At 39.6% G+C, this 27707-nt stretch overlaps 1 protein-coding gene across 1 annotated transcript; it reads left to right on the top strand.

The window, feature by feature from the left end:
- The first annotated feature begins 977 nt into the window (after positions 1–977).
- LOC113230347 lies at positions 978–27487 on the top strand. Its single transcript, XM_026464245.1, has 25 exons — positions 978–1110; positions 1662–1816; positions 2437–2577; positions 2667–2748; positions 3012–3107; positions 3274–3491; positions 3766–3991; positions 4097–4212; positions 4545–4793; positions 6244–6395; positions 7352–7482; positions 7567–7652; positions 8026–8187; positions 8624–8812; positions 12274–12389; positions 13120–13250; positions 13750–14130; positions 14364–14729; positions 15318–15463; positions 16066–16201; positions 20823–20919; positions 22883–22963; positions 26065–26183; positions 26327–26423; positions 27073–27487. The coding sequence occupies exons 1-25, from the start codon at positions 978–980 to the stop codon at positions 27224–27226; spliced, it is 3960 nt and encodes a 1319-aa protein (XP_026320030.1). The 3' UTR covers positions 27227–27487.
- The last annotated feature ends 220 nt before the right edge of the window (positions 27488–27707 follow it).

A 27707-nucleotide genomic window follows, 5' to 3' on the forward strand; every position in this document is an offset into this window, starting at 1 on the left:
CATACTTCCATTGTTTTTTTTTTCTTCCATGTTGTGTACCATCGTTGTTTCCGATTTCCATAACACAAGTGCTTAGGTTACTTACTTTCAGATTCAGATCAGAGCAACGTATATGATGGTGTCTACTACTTTATATTTATTTATAAATTGAAAAACGGCCAGATCATTCTTAAGTTAAAGGCCCTGATATTGACTTGCGATACCCATAACCCAATAACTGACACAAATTTGCGCGTTGATCGCTAAAAAGACTCCATTTGCTGTAGGCCTTCAGTTCCAGAACAAGCCATTAAATATTTCGAAGAGCATCACGATCCTTAGTGTCGACATCTCTTATGACGTTCAGCTCCGTAGTAACTTAGATGGCAAAGTCAAATTGGCGTCCAAAAAGCTTGGTGTGCTCAACAGGGCCAAGCGGTATTTCACTTCGGACCAGAGATTGCTACTTTATAAGTCACAAGTCCGTCCCCACATGGAATACTGCTGCCATATTTGGGAGCTCCTGGTTGCCAGCTTGGGCCCTTTGACGCGGTTCAAAGACGTGCTATGAGAATTGTTGACGATCCTGTACTTACAGACGATATTGAGCCACTGTCTTAGAGGAGAGACTTTGCCTCCTTATGCCTGTTCTATCGCTTGTACAAAAATCAATGTCCTGCAGAACCGTTTGACATGATGCCAAAAGCAACATATTATCATCGCTCCGCTCGCCACCGGCAGGGAGTCCATCCTTACACTCTGGAACTGAGTCGATCTCGTACTGTACGGTTGTACAGTAGGTTGAGGAGCTTTCTCCCACGTACAATTAGGTAGTTCTTCAAAAGGGGTTTGAGAAGGGTCGGTAACGCGGTCGTAACCCCCCCTCCCCCGGGTGTTCTCGTGTTGCCAGGGAGAAAAAAATTGTACTTTTAAATTACTCAACATTGCAACGGTAAAATGTAGGTAACATTTGCCTGGTTTTATATGTATGCAGTGACATGGGAGGTTCTCTATGCAAGTTGTGCTCATCGGATGGCGTCCAGGGCGCAGGTTCGGTTCTCGACAGGGTCATCTCTCAACCTGATAGCGAGGCTCACACCGTGCTCTACAAACTTGCCGATTATAAAAAAGGTAATTTTTGTACAAACTGGTATAATATCGTTTTAATTTTACATAATATCGTCGCCTTACTTTCTCAAAATTGTATGTTAAGGCAAAAAGTTACTCAAATGCAAAAATTGGATTGTATTACAAAATTTTGCAGGCTGATTTCACATCCCATTTCCTTCATATTCTTTGTAAAGATACGGGTTTGAGAAAGTAAGGCATCGATATTGCAAAAAAATGTAATATACCACTTAGTGCTAATTTAGTGGGTAAGTCGTGAAAATCTTATATGTATATTTCCACCCTTGATGTAACGAACAGACTTAAACATTCTACGAACGAAATTAGGCCTTAACTTTTTTATGCTAAAATGGAACTTAAATAGGATAATCTACATGATTCGTATTATTTTTATGACTTTCATGTGATGAAAGCAGTTTTGATATATGATCACGTGTGGCTTTATTATACTAAGGGTGCGAATTATTAAGATCATTTAAGAAATAAGGCAGTGGATAAAACTAAATGACATAGTAATTTAACAGTACGTAATTAAATTGAAATATTATTTATAGGCGGTCTACTAATAGAGACCTATGCCAGAGGTGGTATGGCGGCAGCAGAACGGTTAATCCGAGAAGAATTCTCCGCGTATATGTACGCGGGAGGCCGTGGCAGAGTTATTAATCGTGCTGAGTACCTGAGATGGAAGTATAGAGATCAAGAACAGGTACTGAGAGATCGTTTTATATTTACACAGTTAGATAAGTTTCAGGTATGCAAGCAGTAGGTACTGTAGCGCTGGCTGGTTAGATTTTACATTTAAAACTGTATAAAAATTAGAAAGGTTGTTGTGAAATGAACATTGGGAGAGTTCTGGACAAATCTTCGAACTGAACGCTCACAGTAAATTATATTCCTCGCTTATTATTAAATAGTACCTCTCACTACGCTACAACCACGGCTACGTTCCCACAACTACAGTTTTAGTAATAGTAGAGCCCATTTGAAATAGTTCATCCAGGGAAGTACTGCTATTTTACGTACATATTTCTGCCGCCAAGCAGTAATGTGAGTATTACTGATTTTAGGGTTTGACGGGTAAGGGTGCTGGTGATATTACAGGCACATGAGACATGTCAATTTATGTCTTTGGGTGACCCACAGATCTTTGCGATTTAAACCTCTGTGTGGCACTGCACCAGCTATGAATAGGTGCCTCGCTTATAACCAGGCGTACCACTTGTTCGTCCTGTTACTTGGTATAAAAAATACAGTACTATTTTTTTAGTATTACCTATCAGTATGATATGTGTGGTATGCAGTTTTTTATTTAACATTTATTTATAGGTAGTTCTACCAATAGAAGCGTCACTTTCTCCGCATGATCCTCTAGCTAAGTGGGAAGACCACACGGCATGTTGGCAAATGTGTTATCGTGGCGCACTTGGTGAATCCTTACTTCACGTACTCATAATTTGCGATACAAAGGTAAGTAACAATATTACTCAGATATAAAAAAATCATGAGACTGATTTCCTAAGAACAGGCACATTAATTTTATTAATTTCTAAATTCAGATTCACACAAGGCTAGCAAGAACCTTGGTCAAATGCTTTCCAAAGCTATCGTTGGATGTGGTGGAAGGTGAAGAATATTTAGGTAAAGCGAAAGTAGAAATATTTATGATCTTTTACACCAGATGGACAAATCGCCACTGCTGGCCCGATGAAGGCAGATGTTTCGGTAGCCTTTAGCAAGTGACGGTCGACCAAATTCGTTCGGCAAATCAAGTTTGTCTGCCGAAGACGTGTAAACACGCCATTAGTATTCTTGTATATTATCGAATATCATTGGATGTCAATATATTATTATACCCTATGTAATAATTAATATACAAGTCAACCCTTAATTACATCTTTCAGGAGCCAGTTCTTTGCATTTAGCGATTGCGTACAGCAATAATGAGCTAGCACAAGACTTGGTAGAGGCTGGAGCTAATGTTCATCAAAGAGCTATCGGTAAACTTTCAAATCATATTTTCGTTGCAATATCTGTGCCGTGTAGGTACACAGCAAACATTTGCGTTGATATTGAGTTAAATTATGCTGTAAAAATGCTGCTTATGTATGTCAGAAAAAAGGTTAGGTGCGCAAGTAAATATTAGTAACAAAATTACTGTTCCAGGAAGTTTCTTTTTACCCCGAGATCAACAACAAGTTCCGCCCGCTAGGCAGACGACCTATGAAGGTCTTGCTTACCTTGGTGAATATCCACTGGCTTGGGCAGCCTGTTGCGCCAATGAGGCGGTTTATAACTTACTCTTAGATAGTGACGCTGATCCAGATGCACAGGATTCCTTTGGAAATATGATATTGCATATGGTTGTCGTTTGTGATAAATTGGTAAGTAAAGTTGTCAAAGTAATAAGCAAACATTGGTTTGTATTTGATCTGGCAATGGCACTTTCTTTTACTATATTAGAAATCCGACTGAGTTCTTGACGTCTTCCCCTGATTTTTGTAAACGCGATAAACTTACTACAGCAGAAATATGGGCATATAGTCGTTTGAAGTCTATGGCACTGTCGTCTCTAAGTCTTTGACCCCAAGTTCTTGTCACTTGTTTAGGCGATTTCAAACTATACGTTCACGTACACATATAAATGCGTTTTTCCAGGACATGTTCGGTTACGCACTACGCCATCCAAAGGTTCCAGCCAGCAATGGTAGGATGAACAAAGCAGGCTTTACACCACTTACTCTTGCGTGTCAGCTTGGCCGAGATTCAGTCTTCAGGGAGATGTTAGAGTTATCGGCCAGGGAGTTCTGGAGATATTCGAATATCACCTGTTCTGCATACCCGTTAAATGCTCTCGATACCTTGTTACCTGATGGGAGGACCAGTAAGTTTATCACTGTTATTTTGACCAAACTGATATTGCTACAAATTAAGAAGTATTGATTTATTTAAGTAAATCGCTTTTCCTAACGAAACTATCTATTACCAGACTGGAATTCAGCATTATTTATTATATTGAATGGTACAAAACAAGAACATTTGAACATGTTGGATGGTGGTATCATTCAAAGACTGTTGGAAGAAAAGTGGAAGACTTTTGCTAGAGTAAGTAGTATGTGTATAATATTATATTATACTTTTCTCTATGCATATAGAAAAATAATAATTATAATTACATATGTCTAAGTCTTTTCACATAACTGCCCTTGTACTTGTCATATCTTTTTCATAAAGTTTTGATTATAGCGATCCTTCCTATGAACTTCTTGGTTATGCGGGAAGGGCACTATAACCTGTGCAAGCACAGGGACCTTTATAAGTTCAGGTCCTGACCCCAGACCAGCCCGTGGACAGGGACAGTGCACCTGGTGCATAAATAAATATTTCATTGGTCTTTCTACAGTACTAGCTAAAAAAACTGAGTGTAATATTTTCAGAACAAATTTCTAAAACGCCTCATGATACTGATGCTCCACCTGCTACTGCTGTCTGTCTCTGTATATCTAAGACACAACCGCGCGGAAACCGACGAAAATGCAGACTGGGGTCTTGAGATTTCTGATGTTAGCAGCGGCATACGGCTAGGATGTGAATTAGGGACAATAATTAGCACATTGTGCTATATTATTTTGCAGCAAGGCGATGAAATTAAAAATCAAGGTTTGATTGCTTACTTTAAGCAATTGGTAAGTTGAGATTGATTTTAGGTATGTACTACTAATTCCATTTTATTTATTTAGCTTCAAAAGCACTTTTGAATCTAGTATGTTAATAGTACAAAAGACAATTAGTCAAAGTCAAAGTCAAATAATCTTCATTTCATAGTAAGCGAATTACATTTGAAATCGTCATACTGATTGGTTAAACTCTATTGCTCATTCGTAAGGCAGATAACCTTCAGAAGAACGAGCAAGAACTCTAGGGGTTGATATTTGTAAATATACATTAGAATATATTTATCATTAAAATATTTAATTTAAACATTTACATCGAGAATACCTGAAAGAGCTAAACGGGTCACTGCCACTGATTTTTGTCATACAAGTACGCAGAAGTAAACCTTTAGTATAAAGTTTTTGTTTCACGATAGTTTTAAACCTCGTAACTGACAAATTTTTAATATCAATCGGAATCTTATTTTAGAAGCGTATACTTTGCCCCTTAAATGACTTTGAGACTTTATGAATGTCTATTTTCATAAAAAACAAAATAATATTTTTCTTAACATAAATAACATTTTCTTAAATGTACTGTGACGTTAGTGTAAGAATGTTAATCTCTTTAAACTTATCTATCAAAGACACTCTGGAATCCAGATTGTAATTATAGAAACTCACTCACTACAACATATATTATAAGTTGAACTTAAGTAGAAAATCACTTAAAATTGGTACAATAAACACAGATTTCACCGACATTCAACTGTAGATTACCAATTTACATTGTAACATACATGTGTGCCTATCTGTGCCTGCCCCAAACAAAGATTGGCAGGTACAATACTACTCATACCGTAACTGCTTACTGCTCTGAGCTCGGCTTGAGCCGGTTAGAAAAATGTTTGTCCATACAATAAGAGCAGTAGAGCTTCTTGTGAAAGAGTGCGTCCAAGGAAGTACTGGGACCTTACTCATTTCTGCCGCCAAGCAGTAATGTCAACATTACTGTGTTCCGGTTTTGAAGGGTAAGGGTGCTGGTGAAATTACAGACACATGGGACTTGTCAACTTATGTCTCAGAGTGACGGGCGCAGTGGCAGTGTTCATAAGATCTTTGCTATTTAAAGCTCTAAATGGTACTGCAATTGTTGTGGATAGACGAGTGTCGTGTCCCTTACCACTAGACGCACGACTTGTACGCCCAGTCACTTGGTATTATAAAAAAAGAGCAAAAAGACTTAAAAATGCACAACATTTTTTCGCTCATTACATAATATGCATTAAGCTTTTGTTGACCGGCTTAATGCGATTCCGTGTTGTTAGATGCGGTAACTCCTTTACATAGCGCACTACTTCGACACAAATACTTCTCTTTATAAATTAATCGAAAGCAATTTGAGTTGTTTATATGGTTTGAACAATTGTGTTGTCTCTTTTATTACTACCAGTTATCATAAGTTAACTTTTATATTTTTCAGATTCACGAACCAGCCAAGTTCATATTTCTAATGTCAAATTTCTTGCTACTGGCTTGCATACCGGCTCGTTTGAGCAGACAAATGCTGCTCGAGGAAGCCATGCTACTCTTCCTCCTACCTGGATCGTGGTTTCTGCTTATGTTTTTTGCTGGGTGAGAACGGTGGATTTATAGAATTCGATCAAGCATTGACCATCTCATGGAAATATGAACTCAAAATATTGATAATTATGAACATTCAACCACATTATTAATTTTTTAAAGATTTACTGGTGGTATTTCACCCACCAACCAGCAATGTGAGCATTACTGGGTTCCGGTTTTGAAGTGTAACAGTGCTGGTGAAATTACAGGCACAAGGGGCTTGTCAACTTATGTGTCAGGGTGACAGACGCAGTGGTAGTACCCCTCTGATCTCAGCGATTTAAAGCTCTGAGTGGCACTGGAACGGTTATGGACAGGCGTGTAGCTTACCATCAGGCGCACGACTTGTTCGTCCCGCAACTTGATATTATATATTTTTTTTAATTACTCCACTAGTTTGTTATAAGTATTAATACAAAAATCGACAAAGAAAATTTCCTTTGATCTGATAGGACACGAACCTGCGTCTACACCAGGGCAACATACTTTTATGTTGTAAATGAGGTAAAACTCGAAGTATTGTCAACATGTAGGCACAGATACCAATGCGCTGAAATTCCATTCTTTAGGGCTAGCACATAAAGCGCCAGATACTGCTATTCTCGCACAGAGACCTACTCTAGGCTCTCGCGCAAGTCACGTCCTGTCGTGCTAGCCCTACTTGTTGTAAAAATGCTTTAAAGTGATTTAGGGCGCTTTCAAATTAGGCGCTTGTAGAAGCGCTGCAATGGCGCGGCAGCCATGCGTCCGTCACAAATAAGTAATTTTTAGTTCACTAATTTTGACTGCAAAAGTGGAGTGCGCGTGTCATGATAGTGGCGCTGCAACTGCACTTCTGAATAGTGTATGAAATATTGTAGTGGCGAGTATACAGCGTCACAGTGGCGCAGCACTTTTATAAGAGTTTAATCTGAAGGCCACCTTAGGTATCATCGCTTTTTAAACGGCAATGATATTTATCGCAGGGCCGTGAAGCTGACGGGACCTTTCGTGACCATGATCTACAGCATGATCACGGGTGACATGTTTACATTCGGCATTATTTATTGCATTGTACTATTTGGATTCTCACAGTCTTTCTTCTTTCTATATCGAGGTAAAATTGTGTTTCTTCTTAATTATTAAATTTTATATTACGGTTGTTTTGGTCGGTACGACAATCGTGTTTTTACTTTTACAGGTTTTCCAAATGTGGAGTCTACGCTGTTCTCTAGTTATCCTAGTACTTGGATGGCTCTATTTCAAATTACTTTAGGGGATTACAGTGTAAGTACCTTACATAAGTAGCAGAGTTCGTACAGGAAACTACCACGTTAGCTACGTCTGCCACCAAGCAGCAAAATGAGCATGCATAACGGTTTTGAAGGGTAAGGGTGCTAGTGAAATTATATGTACATGGGACTTAACAACTCATGTCTCAGGGTGACGGGCGCAGTGGCAGTGCCCTTCAGATCTTTGCGATTTAAAACTGAGTGGCACTGCAACTGCTGTGGACAGACGCGTCGCTTACCATCAGGCGCACTACTTGTGCGTCCCGTCTCTGGTAGGTATCTAAGAAAAACGCAATACAAACGAAAATATTCAAAATTTCGTCTGGAAACATATACGTGCTTATAAAGGTAAATCATATTTTTTTCAGTACAGCGACTTAGGCAGCACCTCGTATGCAAACCTGGCGAAGACAGTTTTCGCATTATTCATGGTCTTCGTGCCGATTCTACTACTCAATATGTTAATTGCTATGATGGGCAATACGTACGCCCATGTCATAGAGCAATCAGAAAAAGAGTGGGTCAAGCAGGTATGCAAAATTCCCAGTAGTTCTACTAAGTAGTTTTAATTAGAACAAAGTGTTTAGGACAGGTAGACACGGTAAAGAACAAGGGCGAGTTTCTCGGAATTATGTCCGTTATTTAATTTATAATTTACCAAGAACTTTTCGATGAACCAAAATATCGTTATAAAACGTGCACGTCGGAGAAGGTTCACAATCCTCGGAAAAGGTGTGAAACGTGTGACCTAATCCCTCGCCTGAGAAGAGGTCCATGCCCAGTAGCGAGACGTTAAAATGGTTTGATGATGATGATTTAGTACAGAATGAAGAATATGACGCTTTAAATTCAACTCTACGCCACTTGTGATAAGGATGGTCAAAAGTATCGAGCTTGATGTCCTCCTGACAGTCTTTGTGTCCTATAAGGTACCTTACACTGTAGATTTTATGATTTAATTTCCAGTGGGCCAAGATAGTAGTGTCGCTAGAAAGATCAGTGGCCCAAGAAGATGCTCACAGGTACCTCCAGGAGTACTCCATAGGGCTGGGTCCTTCTGACGACCCGCGGTACGAACAAAGAGCTGTAATGGTTATCAAAAGCAAAGCCAAGACAAGGGCGCGGCAGAGAAAGGGCGCTCTTACTAATTGGAAGGTGAGTAAAGTTTTAATAAACCGAATCCACGGTTTTAACCTATTTCTGCCCTTTACATAACTACGGACTTTTTGTAATCATAGCATAATAAACTCTATGTCAGTTATGTAATACCTATACAAACTGGACTAGACCCAAAAAAACAGGTCACACGTCTTTTGGAGAATTTTTGCACAGTCTCGAGAATCCTCGCAGCTACCGTATCGTATCTAGTTTGTACGTTCGTTACACAGAATTGTGATAGCTTTTATTCTGTTCCGTGCATTGACCTACTAGCAAATGAACCTCAGGTCTAATACAAAAACCACGAAAAAATGTCCGAAGTTAACCTATAAAAACGTAGTGACATGTAACGAAATTTAAAAAAAAACTAAAACATTTAATTTAAATTGTAACGTCGTTGCAGTACTGCCTAATTTTGCTAGCAACAATTTAAGGGCCCAAAAACACCATATTCAGCTTCTGCTGGAAACTTAACAAAATGCACCATATTTAGCTTTAACTGAAAATTGCTTGAACACAAGAGTAATAGAGCAGGCTTTATTGTAAATATTAAAAATGTTTATATGTATTATTATGTCGAATTTGTTGGTCATTGGTTCCGTGGCAATGAAATTGTCAGCCGAATGAATAGACTAAGAGAGTCACCACATTATTCGACAGGGAATTCCATTAAACCGGTCAGAAAAATCTTTATGTCAATTATAATGATAATGGATTATCATTATCTTCTTATATTACATTATAACTTGACATGTTCGTGACATTTTTGTTATTGTGGTAGTCTAATTGACTTTATATTATATAACTAGACTTTTGCATACTATATATATTTATTTATATACTCACGCCCTTAGATTCCCATTGGGGTAGGCAGAGACTATCTTCCGCACATAGCACGATCCTTACAAACCTCTCTTGCTTCACTTATATTCATCAATATTTTCATACATGCTTCATATTCTTCTCACTACGCATTCCAGCCTTTTTAAGAACAATCTCAATTTGATCAGAGGTCCTCTTCCAATGATTCCTTCTACTTTAGCTGTATATATTTCTCTCGTTAATCTACATACATTCATCCTCTCGAACATTCTATTTTGTCACTACATCCTCTATCACTCACATGCACACATCATATGGACCATGGATCACAGCATTCTTCACTCTATCACACGGCCGCACACCACATATTCTTTTACCGTACTATTTAATATATGCGAAACATGTTTGTACTGGCACTGTCTCTTGTAACATCTTCTTTTATACCATGTTATAAGCAAATAAACGAATTATTATTATTAAGTATAATGACGTTGTGTGTTTCGCACGTGGTCTGTGGTGTTTCGCGTCGGCGAACCTTGCGGAAGCGCAACCCGCAACGTTTTTTTCGCTCTTAGAATAAATGTAGTGAGTCTCTAATACGTATTTTCGCCGTCCCGATCCACGGCTCAGCCCCCTTTCCACGCTTTCTAATTTCCGCACGTGCTGGCACCGCGCCAACATGACATTCTTGGTGTTTTTAGATGAATTCGAATAAGAAAATAAGCATTTTATGTTGTATGTAAAAAACAATTTTATAGTTTGTGATGGTAGATAATCTCAGTATAGTACTAAAAAACCGACCTCAAAAGTACGTGGAAATACGTTTATATGCTAAGTTTTATTGAAATATCCCCTATTTCGCGCGTAGTTGACACTGGAGATAATAAAAATCGGTTCTCACTACTTAAAGTATATAGAGAGAAAAACGCCTTGAATTGGAGAAATAGCAAAATCAACCATTAAAGTAATTGCTCCTAAATTAAAGTTAGGCGCTATTTATAAAAATGAATCTTCATGTGTGAACAGCCACCCTTCGAGGTGGATGATTTTCTTCAAAATGAAATGGGACTACTATGGAAGTACCCCCTTTCTAACAAAAAAGAATCATGAAAATCGGTTCACAAATACCGGAGTTATCGCGTAACATACATACAAAAAAAAAGAACATACAGTCGAATTGAGAACCTCCTCCTTTTTTAAAGTCGGTTAAAAATAAACATTTTTCTATATATTTTTTGTTTATTACAAAACGTAATGTCAGAAAAAGTAATATCATCAAATTTAATAAAAATACAAATTAAAAAAAACAACAAACGGACTAAAAAAAACATCGGGTTAAAACCCGGGAGTTTGCCCATCTCTGGGGCCCAATTCTATTAATTTATTTTATTAACAGCAGTAGAGCTCCCTGTGAAAGAGTTCGTCCAGGGAAGTATTTACTGCCACCTTACCTATTTCTGCCGCCAAGCAGTAATATTAGCATTACTGTGTTCTAGTTTATAAGGGTAAGGATGCTGGTGAAATTACAGGCACATGGGACTTGTCAACTTTATATCACAGGGTGAAGGGCGCAGTGGCAGTGCCCCTCAGATCTTTGCGATTTAAAGCTCTGAGTGGCACTGCAACTGTTACGGATAGGCATGTAGTTTATTATCAGGCGCACGACTTTATCGTCCCATCACTTGATATTATTATAAAATAAAATAAAATCTTGAAACCATTGGTCATTGCAATTCCATTGAAACTCCATTCAGATTACACTGCAATTATGATTATATTTGCTATTTTGTTAAGATCCAGTTGCAATGGCAGTTGAGTTTCAGTGGAATGACAGCGATGGCATATTCATTTATTCGATTACTAACGATCGATGTTGCCTTACTAAAAGTGCAATGGAAATTATTATGCATATTTTAATTTTTATTACAATTAAACAGCAATTTAGTCTTCGAATTAAATGTACACATTATTAATACACTACAACATCGACACGCCATTGAAAAGCAGACTACCAAAAAAAAGCAATGGCAGTTTATAGCTCGATGGCTAGTCGCTGACAAGCTACTACTCTTAACATTTAGCAGAATACCAAACGTACAAAATCCTGCCATTGACACTCTATCGACACTAGAGATGAAACGGATATCCGGTAACTAGCCGGTATCTGGCCGGATACCGGATGTTTAAAACTGAGAAAAATTCATATTCAGTACGCCATTAAATTGATTTATTAAATAAAGATGATAGTAATATAATACACAGCAACTACAGGAACGATCCTGTAGTTGTTGGTGGTAAATGATGTTGCTATTTATTTTCATAAATAAATCTAACTTTGCGATTTTTTTACTGTTATCATTTTTCTGTTATGTATTTGTTTGTATTATCGAATAAATTAATCGTTTTTATAAAAACCAAGTGACTACAACAAATCAAATCGTCAATGTGAAAGGGCAATCATTCACTAATCAATTAATCACGGTGATGCGCGCTGTAAACCGGTCGCGACATGTTTACGGCTGTGGGTCAGATATCCGGTATCCGGCCAAATCACTATCCGTTTCATCACTAATCGCCAGACAACTGAGGTGATTTAAAATTAGTTAGGCTTGAGGCGCTGTTATTTTTCGTTTCAGCGTGTCGGAAAAGTAACTATAGCCGAGTTAAGAAGAAGAGGTATTACCGGCGAGGATTTGCGTAGACTTATGTGGGGTCGTGTTTCGATTTCTTCACCTACAAAAGCTCCCTTGGTGTAAGTATCTTCTCCATTTTAGTCCTTCAGATTCAGTTTTTGGCACAGTGTATTTTACTATATGATATAGAAATATAACTCCCTCTGTGGTAGAATGGTTAGCATGCCACAGAGGTTCGATTTCCGGGTCGGGAGAAATATTTGTACGGCCTACATCTATTAATCCTTTGAGTTTGGGTGTAATTTGTGGTTGTCTATATGTGTGTACAAGGCACCCACGACACAGGGGTTTCCCTAGTGCGGAACTATGAGTGTGTCTCGACTTTTCTCTACGTGATCGAATCAGAAATGAGTAGAAGACCGAAAGTCACCGTCATAGCTCAAAGGACTAGCAAGTTGAAGTAGCAGTGAGCAGGGCACATAGCCCGTAGAACTGACGGCCGTTGGGGCAGAAAGGTTGGCAAATGGAGACCACGAACCGGAAGGCCGAAGTGGGACGGCCCCCTACTAGATGGACAGATGATCTGGTAAGCGCGGCGGGTAATCGATGTATGCACGCCGCGTCCGATCGACTAGTCTGGAAATCTTCGGGGGAGACCTATGTTCAACAGTGGACGTCTACAGGCCGGATGATGAATATGATTATCAGACCAGAGCAATGGAATTGACTTCTGGGCACTAACCAGTACACCAATTAATTTCCCAAACAGATCCGTTCACAGCCCAAACGCTTGTGCCACCTTTGGTCACGATTATGGTCGACTTTTTTGTTTAATAACTTTATTAACAGTCGGGCGCCGCCTCCGGACGTAACTTCAGCAGGGTTGGGGGGTGCCCCTGGTGATGGAGTGGGCTCAGCCTTAACATCAGCATTCAACGTCATGGCGATCACCGAGCTGGATTTCGCACCCGGAACTATAGGTGAGGTTTCAAAATGTTTACTAAGAGAGTATCCATACACATGTTAAGGGGAATGTGATTCCGATTAGAAGGAAGAATAAGAAGGAAGAAACAAGGAATAGCATTGGAATAATATAAAATTCCCAATAATAATTCTTTTTAACAACGTTAAATATTTTTTTCCATGGGTTGGTATCATAGAAACATTAGTATCTTAAGCAGGATTTACATTTGTCTGACGTGTCGTGTAGTGACGCGCCAGAACGGTATCAGTTCCATACACACAGCACAAACCGTCATGTCAGATTGCGACGCACTAATATAAATCTAACCATATTAAATGTATGAAACCGATACCGTTCTAACGACTATGTAAATGTAAATCCAGCTTTAGGTAACCTTGAGTCGAATCTTCTCGTAGAGACTCCGATCGCCAAACCATACGCTAACCGTGGTGATTCCTTAGTTATAAAATACCAGACCTTCCCTTTCTTTTTTTTACCAAAATTTTACCAATCAGTTTCAGATACAACAGTTCATAAACATCCAACTCCTGATCTCCTAGTCAACGGCACAGCAAGAACAGGACCGACTCAAATGACACAAGCATCTACAACCGGGACTCCGGGACTCGTAGGTCTCGGGGCTCGAAGACCAGGAATGACTGTGTCACAGCCGGGAATGGTTGTGCCACAAACAGGACTGACTGTGCCACAAACAGGATTGACTGTGCCGCAAACAGGAATTATTACTTCACAACAAGGCACGACGCCAGGAGTAACTACCACGGGAACTCAGGGAAGTTTAGCTCCAGGAGTCCAAAGACCAGGAATGACTCCTAACATGGGACAAATGCCTGGCATTACCGTATCGCAACCAGGAACTGTAGTGGGAATGACTGGTACGTAATAAGTATACCCATACACTAAATATTGATAAACTTAGGCTACCGTGGCCGATTGCAAACTGAAGACGAGTTTATGACTCCACTTTGGATATCTTAGCGTGTGGCTTTCCCATAAATAACAACAAGTGTCTTGTGGCGAATCTAGATTGCAAATGGTTGGAAGAGACGCAGTCTTCTTTCTAAAGAAATAACAGGACTTCCTTGAGATTTCTTTCTTTCTTTTACAGGTGTCCCAGCTATGGGCATGGCAGGGACTCCTGGCGTAAGAATGGGTACCCCAGGGTTACAAGCGCAAGCTGGTACAGGAGTTGGAATGATTCAAACTAACATAGGAGTGACTGGATTGTCCGCTACCGCTGTGGGTGTGCCAGGGAGACCTACCATAGGTGCACAAGGGGTACCTGTCACGGGGTTGCAAGGGGTATCTCCTACGGGAATGCAAGGGTTATCACCTATGGGAATGCAAGGTTTATCACCAATGGCACTGCAAGGAGTTCACCCTGCTATGATATACGATGCATCCCTTGCTGGAACTCAAAGTCAATTTCTTGGAATTGGTATGGGCATTGTTGAAATGCCGCCAGCAGTACCACGTAAGTTTAACCTTCAGGCTAGACAACCTGCTATCAGTCTATACGCATATGTAGTTAATATAAATTAATGATCTAGCCCACCACACAGTGTTTTGCGTAGGTCCACGAGTTTTTCATAACCGTTAAAACAAACAAAAATTTTAGGATTTTGTCCAGGGAAATACTGCCACCAAGTAGTAAGGTCGGCATTACTACGTTCCAGTTACGAAGGGCAAGGGTGCTGGTAAAATTACAGGCACATGGGACTTTGTTAACTTACGTATTAAGGTGTCGGGCGCAGTGGCGATGCCCCTCAGCAGCTTGATTTTGATTGCCTCTCCCGATCGGAAACTGCGTCTTTCCCGAGTCGAGGTGCATAATTGCGATTCACAACTGGCCGATCGGAAAGTTTTGACATTTCAAATCGGAACAATAGTTGATTTAACTCACAAATTAGAAAGATATAGTAGGAATCAGCATGCTGATCTTCGTCATTTAAAGCTCTTGAGTGGCACTGCAATTACTATAGATAGGCGTGTCGCTTACTGCCAGGTGCACGACTTGTTTGTCCTGTCACTTAGTATTATTAAAAAAAGACACAATTTTCAGCCCCTTGTGACGAAGTATTCAGAGACTACTTCTTTGAGCTAGTAATCCTAGTGGAAACGGGCAGTGCTAAAGAATCTGACATTCGGGATCTGGCAGAACAGGCTGCTAATTTGGACAATGTACCAGAGATTGATATTAATGTTAGCGTAAGTAGTTTTTGCTGTTTGTTGATGCTGAGTGACTATATCTGTAGACACGAAAAGGAAATCACTTCATACCTACATTATCTACACGTGGTGAATATCTTGGGGTTTTTGTGGTGAATATCGTGGGAAATTGGAATGTTTCTTTGTAAAATTAAAAATAAGGTATTTAGTTAATAACTTTTGTAAGTATAGTGATATAGGGTGGTTTGCATTAATATTAGACATAACTGGTTGATGACTGTACCACCTCTGTCAACCGTGACCACGGGACCTGTCAAGGGCCCGAAACGTCGGTTTGTTTGAAAAAACAAATATACGCGATTTAAATCCGGAAAAATAGTTTCATTTCCTATGTGGAACAATCGCGAAAACCTAAGACTCGATCTGTACCAGTTATGTTCGGTAATTGATTTTATATTAGTGGTAGGCGTTCCAATATTACTTTTGAATGTTTTTAACAAAGAACACATAAATATTAGTTCTTCCATGGTTTTTAAAATACTTTTCTACAACCGCCAATTCGAGTAGCGAATGTAGTAGCATTTTTTTTAGAAAGATTCTAACCTTCAGTGGAGTTTCAGACTGTTGCGTGTTTAATCTAGATGGCAGCAAAGTCAGCCCGTAAGGTAGTAGCGGGGGCGGTGTCCGGTCTGTTCGGTGTGGCTGCCGATGCACCCGCCGCCGATTCCGGATGGAGGCGCGAACGGCAGGACCATAGCGATAGTGATCCTATATCAGGTAGGCGCTTCCAACCCCTTGTTAGCTTTTTTGTAATACATAGGGCGCACTATAAGTTTCCGGAACTGGCCACTTACATAAACAATATTTAAAAAGTAATTACAACATTTGACTGTCACTTGTTTTTATATTGTGGCGGCATTTTAGAAATTGGTTGTTTATATCACCATGGATTTAACTCGTGAAAATTTTCGTAGTATGGTTTTCTACGACTTTAAGTGTAAGTGTGTTAACTGCTTTTGGCGATGAAGCACCATGCAAGACGCCTATTTAAAGCTGGTTTGCAGAATTTAAACGCGGTTGTGTGAATCTCAGTGACGATATTCGTGATGGTCGCCCGTCCACTGCTGTGAACAACAAAAACATCGATGCTGTGCGCCGTATGATCAAAACAGACAGGCATGTGACATACAATAAGATTCGGGCGTCTTTAGGTATAGGCATGAGTCAAATACAATCAATACTACACAAACATTTGGGTGTGAAAAAGCTGTGCTCTCGGTGGATCCCACACAATTTGACTAAGGCTCAAAAAACGGATCGCGTCACTTGGTGCAATGCCATGCTTACCAGATTCAACGAAGGGTCGTCAAATTTGGTGTGGGAACATAGAGGTGGAAACCAAATAGTAACAGGTGACGAAACATGGATTTATAGTTACGATCCCAAAACAAAGCAGCAATCGAGCGTAAGGGTCTTTCGAGATGAGCCAAAACCAACCAAAGTGGCGCGAGTGCAAAATGCCTCTATGTGTGTCTCTAGTGCGGGTGATTGCTTCTTTTTTTTAATAAAACTGGACATGTAGCTACTGTTGCTTTGGAGAATCGTTGTACCGTGAAAAGTGATTGGTACACGACCATTTGTTTGTCGGAAGTTATTGACAAACTCCGTAAAAATAACCGTAAACGCCGTATCATCTTGCACCACGATAATGCCAGTTCCCACGCGGCCAGACAGACAAATAAATTTTTGAACGTGAACAACGTTGACCTAATGAGCCATCCCGCGTACAGTCCCGACCTGGCACCTTGTGACTTTTATTTATTTCCAAAAATTAAGAACCAGTTACGCGGTCAACGATTTTCATCACCTGAAGTGGCTGTTGAAGAGTATGAAAAATATGTTTCTGATATTGTCACGGAGGAGTGGCATAAATGTTTTCAAAATTGATTCATTCGTATGAAAAAGTGCAATAACGCTAACGGAGAATATTTTGAGAATCAATAAATTCATTTCTGACCATTTCTAATATGTTTTATTATTCATTCCGGAAACTTAAAGTGCGCCACACGTAATAATAATAATTGTTTATTTCAGAATGTCTCCATAACGTGTTAGTGACAATTATAACCTTATGCCTAAGTTAGTAAACACACAAAATACATACATTTTAATCAACCCCTTCTCGCTGATATGTGAACGTGACTTGTGGGTAGGGAATAGATATGAGCGTCGCGCCGGCGCGCCGCCGCCGCCGCGGCGTTTTTCCTCGCACCCCCGCCGCTGACTAATCAATCGATCGGCGCAACGCAATCGGCGTGCCGTTCTGTTCGATCAGGCGTTCCGATCGTACGCACGCGCGCACGCTTCCGTAATGTGTGAAAATGGCGACGCCAGAAAATGACTTTTCTAAGATAAAACTTATTTTTTTTTATATAAAATGCAACTTCGCATTTTAACTCCATCTCACCTGATGGAAAGTGACGATGAAGTCGACGATGGAGCATGCACACCTAAACAATGTCTATTCACTTTCGCCTTGAAAAGGCCCAAGTTATAATGTTCAGGGAACAAGTCTGCAGGCAGAGAAATCCACTCCATAGCCGTTCGCCATATAAATGTGGAACCGTAACGCGTCGTGCGAATCTTTGGAATATCCACAACATAGAGGTGGAAACCAAGTCTACGCCTAGTCACTCTGTGATGGAAAGGGGAAAGCGGAATTTAATCGTGTAATTCCATTGTTCACTCTCCGTGATATATCCTAGTGTAAAATATCGATAAGCTAGCAACTTTACGGCGGCGTTCAAGGCTCTGCAGCTTCGCCTCCACTAATTCCAAGGCACCTATAAGCTTCTTGACACGGTTGTCAATTGAATCCAGGGTGGCCAGTTGGTATGTAGCAGAGCCATCCTAAACGTGGCAGCAATACTCCATGCACGACCGGACTTGTGCTTGGTACAGCTGAAGCAACTGTCCCTATCTGCCGAGATAGGGAGATAGGGTTTTCAGGAGAGACTGCGGGCTCGACGGCAAGACCAGGGTACGGCGGGCGTCCGGGCCAAGCACTCCGCCAGTTATACGTCTTCACGGGCGTCTCTGGCGGACCCGGACTTGAGTATGGACTCGCCGGAGTTTGTAGTTAGCTGCAGGGACAAACACTTTTATCTGCCCCAACAGCATGTGACCGGAGCGTTTCTCGCGCAGCTAGCGCGTCTTAGTAGCGGTCTAGTTGATGGCTTGAGGCGAGGAGACGCGCGGGGCACGTGAGTTGCCCTTGAAGTCGGTGGCTATGTCCGGACATTGATGCAGGACACTGCCACTTGGCATCTCCGGCACTAGCCCCGAGAGCTAGTAGAGGATGAGCTAGGCATCTTCTGGTCCCTCCGGCCGCGTAGGAATTTGGCGTGACGCCGTTCATTCGGCGTCGGGAAGTGAGCGTGGCTTACAGCTCCGCAACCAATGAGGAGATTTGGTAGTCGGCTTAGAGCCGGCGGCTCAGCGATGGCAACCATTAGTCTTGCGGAGCGCAACGGGACCTGTCTGACCTAATGCAAGCTCGCTTGCACAAGTCATGGTGACCTTCCCGCATAACCTAGAGGTTGTTAGGGATGTGCACTATAAACCAAACTTATGTAGAAAGATATGGGACTGTCTCGGTGTGAAGTAACGCCTCACCCTAGAAAGGTTCCTTGCTGCATGTTTGGCCATGGATTCAATGTACCTGGTCCATTCCAAGAAGCTGCAGACAGTCGGTTTTTGATATGGATATATCACGAAAAGTCGGGAGTCAGCTCAAAGGGCCTCCGTTTTATGGAGAATAAACACGCCTGCGTAACGGCTAACCATGGACTCGCGACAAGACTGGATTTCCTCTCCACTGACCCTTGCTTTGGTCAAGTACCTATCTACAACTGTGTTGTCATCAGCATACGCAAAGGTACCTGAAATTAACATATCATTGATATGCAGCAGAAAAAGAGTTGCAGACAGTACGGAACCCTGAGGAATCTATCGCCATATGTTCGGAAGAGTAGCCTTCTAAGACCACTGGAATCGAACGTTCGCTCAAGAAATCCGAGATCCAATTGCAAAGGCTCGCGTGCCAGGCCCTGTCAAAGGCTTTACAAATATCCAAAGAAACTGTAAGTGCTTCGCCTTGCTTTTCTATAGCCTTGCTCCATATGTCACAGGCATACACAAGAAGATCCCCAGTAGATCGCCCTCGTCGGAATCTAGGGGGACTGGTGCTGGCGACCACTGAGGAGGTCGATGTCTTCAACTGGAGACAGTTGTTGAATACACGTTCCAGTCTTGAAGAGTATGGAAGTGACTGAGATAGGTCTATAGTTGACAGAGTCAACTGTGCTTCTCTTTTTCGGCACAGGTTGCACGTTTGCAGGCTTCCACGACTTGGGAACTACACCAGTCTCAAGTGAGAGGCAGTACAGACGTAGGCGTGTGAGAACAGAAGACAACTCAGACGCAGTTACGTAGGACTAGTGCTGGAATTCCATCTGGCCCGCTAGCTTCATTCACCTCTAGATTCAGAACTAGGCGAACTCTTTGCAAAGAGTGATGCAAAAAGATTTGCCTTGTCTTCTACAGTGTAGGCTAGAATTTATTTCTGGCGACGCCAAAAATTAATTTCTGGCGTCGCCATTTTCACTACGCATACACAATAGGGAAGCGTGCGCGTGTTTACGATTGGAGCGCGTGATCGAACTGATAAAAGTTTAATTACTATACAAAATACGTTATTTTATTTTTTCCTTTGAAAAAGTATTTGTACAACGGTTTTTATAAAAACAACCACCGTTATACAAATTCGTTTTAGCCGCCGGTTGGTCTATTATCCGCGCTCATATGTAGGGAATTAAATGTACGGTACGAATATGTGCATTTGCAGTAATAAAAAAAGTGAGCAGCATATCGCACTGTTATTACAATAGTGTTGTAACTCAAAATATGTTAAATTCAGGATTATGCTACAGCTGAATGTAAAATTTGATTCTCTTCAAGTCAATAAAACCGTCGTTTGAGTATTGCAAGAAACAATTGAAATATATGTATTTAACTCAAAATGAGAAAATTTTTTTTGTGAGCTATTTCTGGACAAAACAGCTTACTAAAAAATACGAAATTATTTTTCCCTTTTATTTTTAAATGTAATATTTCGGAAGTAGGAAACTGTTTAGATGTCTGTGATAAACTTTGAACTACATATATATAAGTTTTAACAATATTTCTCGGCAAATGAGTAATTACTTTTTCATTGATCGTGCGTGCGTGCGTGCATGCGTGCGAGCATGCGTGCGTGTGTGAAGTTCTTCCGTCTTCTCATAGGATTAGAGATGTTTTATATTCGAACCAAGCCAGACACTTTCGAATACCTCTTCAGAGTCCGTGTTGCTGGGCCGAGCGTCACGAGCCAGAAGAGCTCGGTCGGCGTCCCGCCGCGCTGCACCTCCCCCGCCACATCTATACGTACCAGCAAGGTATTTATGAATTCTGTACTTACGTGAGAGGTAAAGCACCTCAAGTCCATATTTTGGAATTTAGATGTTTTCACAAATATTGCTTTAGAATTTGGAATGCTAAAAATCACGCAATGGTAAAAGACCTAAGTCCTATTGTCGTTTGTTTTTTATTTACACTGAACTGCCACCGTGGCCGAACGATTACCACGCTGGACTGCCACGCAGAGGTCCCGGGTTCGATTCCCGTGCTGGGGGAAATATTCGTATGTCTTACATCTATTTCTCTCGTGAGTTTGGGTGTAATTTGTGGTTGTCTATGTGTATGTCCATGGCACCCGCGATACAGGGTTTCCCTAGTGCTGGGCCATGAGTGTGCACTATAGAGTGCGTTATTATTTAACATATTTTAGGTTCCCGACCTTTAAATTGATTTTCAGTGCCTAAGTAAGAGATTAAACGCTCTGTAGTAAAAATATAACTATTTGGCAGTTAAGATTCTTTACCTAGAGATATGTCGCACACAATTAGACAATTTGAAAAATACTGAATGTAAACAATTTTATGTACAGTCTCGTTTACAAATGGATAATTAAGTATGAGGTATAAATAAAAATAATCATATTATTCGCAATGACATCCATTCAGTTAATTTAAAATTTTCAATTGGCAATTTTGAGTTACGACAGTATTTGATTTAATGTGCGATGTAAGTAAATCTATTTCATCCTCTGTTAGTCTATGATTAAGGCTTTGAAAATGGGTTCTTGTAAGAACAAGATCTTACTTCGAATTCGACTACAGGGAACATTGATGACAGGGAACGAATTAGGCATTCCTTAAACTTAGTTAAGTTGAACTTTCGTTAAGTTAAATGAACCGTTGTTCATAAATAGAATAGTCGGTATCTTTTAGCGGCTACAAAATTACTGCTTGATGACGGAAGTCATGTACTGTTGTTTCCTTTTATTTTTTCCTTTAATTAAAAAGGCATAGGTTTATAACCATACAGCCAAGTCTAGGCGAATTTTTTCTTCGAAATTGACAAACAGAATTGAACCTACTCGGAATTGGAACTCTTGTACCCTTCATTCGGATATGATGACCAATGGGCGGAAAATGTGTTATACAAATATACATACATGTATAGATATAGTACAAGGAGCGACATAAAGTTAAAACCACCAAATATTAATTAATTACTTTTTTCGAATTCCGGATGTTCGGACGAAAGAAATTCCTCTCTATAATATATCTAAGAAGATAAATAGCCATTTTTCGTCTTGTTTAAGCGTCCAGCAGTGTTTTTTTTATAAAAAGTATTAAAATTATCTAGTGTGAACATTTTCCTCTTAAAATAGTTACATGTCTGCTAGTGGTTCGAAAATAAAATATTTTAGAGTGCTATCACTATTCTCATGCAAACTAATATATTAAAATTCCTCTAAAAATCCCTGGTAAATAAAATTTAATTATTTTTCTTTTCTTAAGTTTTACTAGCAAATGTATAGGTAGCCATTCCGTCAATATGCGGTATCTAAAGCTGGGGAAGTGCGAAAAATGACTATTCTCGTTACTTCATTATTCTATTTTGGGAAAAGGTCCATATCATAAAAATACCATTTCCGGTAATTCGGAATTCGAAACGGTGATTAATTAATATTTGGTGGTTTTAACAACTCTATGTCGCTCCTTGTAGCTATATCCATACATGTATCTATATATTATGTGGAACACCTTTTTCCGACCATTGATGATGACCAACCAAAGCCGAAGCTTAATGCCTATAAAATATTTGACTGAAGTCTTAACATATACCTACCTATACTAAAAAAACTTTCATGCAACTGTACATCTTGCGGTACTTGCCGTCAATTAACTGTAAAATCGTCAAAGTCGGCCACTAGAAGGTAGCACCACTCTAGAATACAAAACCTAGATCAGTAAAGAAGTACTATAAAGTGCAAGTAACTTTTCCCTACAGATCCATGTATTTAGTGGCATCAGAAAGCAGTGCAGTAGAGAGCGACGCTCCTTGGGATGAACAGCCTAGTTCTGAGAACTCGTGAGTACAAGAGCAGCTGCACTAGTGGCACTTTAGTAGAGCTCCTTGTGAAAGAGTTCGTCCAGGGAAGTACTTTACCTTACCAAATGCTGCCGCCAAGCATTGATACGTGAGTGAGCATTAATACGTTCCGGTTTTGAAGGGTACGGGTGAATTACACGCACGTGGAACTTGTCAACTTATGTCTCAGGGTGACGAGCGCAGTGGCGGTGCCACTCAGTTCTTTGAAATTTTAAAGCTCCGAGTGGCACTGCAACTGTTATGGACTGGCGTGTAGCTTACCATCAGGCATACGACTTGTTCGTCCCGTCACTTGATATTATATAAACACTAAAAAAATTTCAATAATACTTCTTATTTAGTTTGTTTTATTGTTAAGCAAAATCAGCGTAATTGACATTTTCGAACAAAAAATCTTTATATGACAATATCTCGAAAGTTGTCAAATTGCACATACGTTACTTGGGACAAGGGATATATATACAATTCAATTCAAGGGCATATATACATATACGTTCACCTGTTCATACATTTCTGAAACTCGTCGAGTGCTTTCAACGCACATAAGAGTTCATACTAATGCCTGTTAGTGCTGCTATGTTCCACTTTCCCTTTCTATACCTCCAATGAACACTACACCAACTTAATTTTTTGGACCTATTCTGTTTTTATTTCTTTCTTTCACAAAATTAGTTTTGTTTTTTCGATTTTTTTGTTTCTTTTTTTTTCCACAATATTCGGGGAGCATAATATTAGTAAATAAATATGGCTGTATACAAAAATAACAAAAAATTGACCAAAAAATAAAGTTGGCGTAGAGTTCATTGGAGTTATCATTTTGATTGTGTACAAATTTGTTTAACTAAAAACATATTCACGACCAACTATTAAACTCGAATGAAAAGGTTGAAAATACCTTATAGGTACCTACAACCCTGTTCGCGTTTTTCATGAATGAGACTTAACTAGATCAATTCTACACTCTAAAAACTCGGTTATGTCATCGGAATTACTAAAACCGACCGATTTTAACGACGCCATTATGCATAAGTCTGTGCATTATACTTCCATTATTAGCAATAAATTTATTTACACATCATATTATGACAAGTAAATAATCCCTCTTATTAGGGTAATTGTTTCAATAGAAAACAAACCAATAATCTAATTACTTTGTACTCGTTTTTGCGCAAACTCAGGCACTAAGCGAAGTCCTGGCGAAAGTTCGAAAAACAATGCCGGCCGGAACAATTACCTACATTTTTCTTTCTCGGTACGTCAATGTCAATGTAGAATCGACAATATGAAATGGCTGATTGCCTTTATACCCGGAAATTATTATAGATAGATTCACAATGCTTATTATATCCTGGCAATATTGCCTGAATTTAAGCATCGTGAATCAATCTTAATGAGCGTTCACTTCCCTGTCTTCCCTTTGATATGAATTTGTAGCTTAAGTATGCTGTCTCGCTAATAAAATATTGACAGATCATTAAACATTTATATATAAATTTAATTGTAGCATTGACCAACAAATAAATTTGTAGACTGGTCAATCATTTAAAATGATTCATCAGACATTCCTATAATCACGTAAACGCCTAATGAAAAAACATTTAAATAGCGTCTGGTTAATAAAATAAAAATACGTACATAGTGTGCATACATACATGTGTAATAAAAAGATTTAAAATTAAATATTTGAAAGATGCTATATAAGCTGTATATATAAATAAATGACGCAAACAATTTTTTTCTTCACCTTAAAATTGTCAAAATTGAGATAGTTGCCGATTGCCAGTTCACAGTCGATAATGGCAGTTTGAAGTGTTTCTCACTCTTGCTTTATCTTCAAAACTTATGTCATGTAACTCAAGATATTTATTTATGTTTATAATTATGTTGGATTTTTTTGCTGATCTAAGAGGTTAGACTTTAGGAACCGTTTGGTACATATCTCAGTATTTGATAATTTAGTGGATTGAATCCTTTTTGCTTAACTACGTCTATTTAAGTAATAAACATCCGTTGGCATATTTCGACTCATTCGAAGAACAGAGTCTGATGTGATTATACAGCGAAACGAGGATTAATACATAATCTTGATGTTGAAACTAAGGCCTATCTATAGGTGTTTTCTGAATTTTTATGTTATTTCATTTCGGAAATATAAAATCGAACAACGATCGATATTATATCCACAGCGATGAACGATAGAAATTCAGGCTCGTTTTCCAGATCTCTACTCACTCTACACTAGAAATCATACTCAAGTCCTTGCCATTAAGGTCGTATTTCCAGTGCTTGAAACCATAATCAAGTCCTGACTTGAGCATTGAGTAAAGTTCTGGAATACGACCCGTAGTGTCCTGAGAATAAGCAGTCTTACACATAGGTCTTTGTTCTACGGATGAGTCGATTTCATTTTTCTGTTGACTTTAAATTTACACCGATACCGAACTAATTTTGTTTATTAGATTAATTTGTTGGTTCAATTCTTTTTCTTTAATTTACCATTTTCTGTGTAAAGTTGTTTTGCTCGGCAGCAGTGTTATGCGTCTTGTCTTGACACCCTCGCTACGTTCAGGATTGTTACTTTGAACCTTCAATCTTTAGTCAATACAAGCATTCGTGTCAACCGACAACTTTGCAGCCTTGCCTTACAAGTAACTATTTTTTCATTTCCGTACACAGAAGAGTCTCAAAAAAAGAACGTATTTTTGTTTTAGAGGATCGAAAAAAATTAAATTTTTAATAATTGGTTGAAATTTAAAATATAAGGCCACAAATTCGCGTTCTACAATGATATTATAGCGTTCCATTTTAAAACATATCGCCGGCAATGTTGTGTACATACAAAAAAATATGAACAAATAAAGGTCTATCCAGACATATCTGGGCCGTGGACGGTCCGTGCTCCGTCAGGTGCTCAAAAAATATCGTTGTGTATATTTTGTATGAACTCGTTCACACATGTCCGTGTCCGGGCCGGGGCCGGGGCCGGGACGGGCCCGCAGTTCATAGAAACTAGCACGCCCCGGATATGTGTGGCTAGTCCTTTTAATAGAGTTTCAATAACGCAATCAAATATTTTGCAGAGCTGTAGGTGGTCGCAAAGACGATACGGCTAGAATTCGAGCTGTAAGACCATTGTGCATTATGACTGCCACCGGTCATGCGCCGGCTGCACCCGTGCAGCATTCCGTTTTCGTCGTTGGTAAGTAATCAACATAGTCATAACAAAATAGATTCCGACCCAGTCAGCGTGGCGACTAATACTTTTATTCCCGTCTGCTACCACTCAGTGGTGACTGGCCCCATGTGTGGCAGTTTCGTATGTATATTTTTTCTTTAATTTAGGAGCAGGCAGCGGAGCTGAAGTGGAAGGGGCATGCAAAGTGGTGAAGCATGAGAAGAAACGATCGCGACCCAAGACTGCCCGGCCCAGACGGAATAGGTAATTTTAAAAGATCCACCCAAAAACGAAGGGTAGAGAATCCTGTTTGCAAAGGATAAAGTTAGCAGAATATTATAGATTCTTTCAAATTCTGTCCCCAATTTCTACCTGTCTGCTTGTCAGTATACATCAAGGACCGTTGACATGAAATAATTTTGCCATACCCCATTCCACCTGCTATTCACCGAAAAAAGGCATCGGGAGATCCGTATGCTGGGGTTCCACCCCCAAGTTATGAACAAGCCAAAGATATATATATATATATAATATATATATATATATAAGCGTATAAATATATAAGCGTTTTCACGTATGGCGTATTGCATTGGAGTGGAATTCCCAGCATGCAAAGATTTAAATAGTACATTGACATAGTTTCTTGCAGGTTTGCACTGAACTCTAAAAAACAACCATAAAAAGGTACTAAAAATAAAACTAAAATAGAGTATCTCTAAAGTGATAATGTTATCGTTTGTTGCTACGCAGAGAAAATAAAATTGACGTCCTTTCATCTTTTTCAACACGTACATCCTGAAGATATTGCTTGTTTGTATCACCCAAAGCTGTTAAACTCATTCAGTTGTTTTTTTTTTTTCTTAATCGAAAACAATAAGTTAAAGCAGTCTCTTAATATCGTTCTATCTCCTAGAATATCTCCGATCCCCGAGCCGGGTAGCCCCCTCGAGCCGTGGGCGACAGCGTCACTATCGCAGTTATCCCGCCTTATCCGTTCCTCAAGCGCGTCCACCGCCTCGCTTCCTTCACGTTCTTCGCAGGAGTCTTCGCCAGCCAAGAGATATTAAATTAGCTGAGCTCACTAGCTAATGAGAACGAACATGTAAACTCAAATTGAACTGGGGTGAAACGGACCTTATGGGTGAATAGGGATAATTTTTTTCAAAATAAACATGGCTACTCTGAATAACACATTTCTGAAATTGCAAACTTGAATTAAACACATTATTGCGTTGCATCCCTGTTCACTCGAAGAGATCCGCCAGTTTACAATCTGCATACTAAATCTACGGTCTTTTCAAACTGAAATTTATCATTTATGACCTACGTTAATGAAGTTGTCCATGGGCAGAAGCACTAGGTGGTCCGGTCACAGAGGATCACATCTGATGTAGTGTCACGGGATGCCACAAGAGATGGCACTCGTGTTTCCTAGAGCTTTAGTTTGTGTGTATAGAATATTGACTGACAAATCCGTGGCACCAACCCATAGGATTGATGAGAAATGGAAAAAATCTGCTATCTCTTCATTTAACCAGAATCAACAAC

The sequence above is a fragment of the Hyposmocoma kahamanoa genome, unplaced genomic scaffold, assembly GCF_003589595.1.
Source record: "Hyposmocoma kahamanoa isolate Upper Pololo Valley unplaced genomic scaffold, ASM358959v1 101, whole genome shotgun sequence".
NCBI classification, from domain to species: domain Eukaryota; kingdom Metazoa; phylum Arthropoda; class Insecta; order Lepidoptera; family Cosmopterigidae; genus Hyposmocoma; species Hyposmocoma kahamanoa.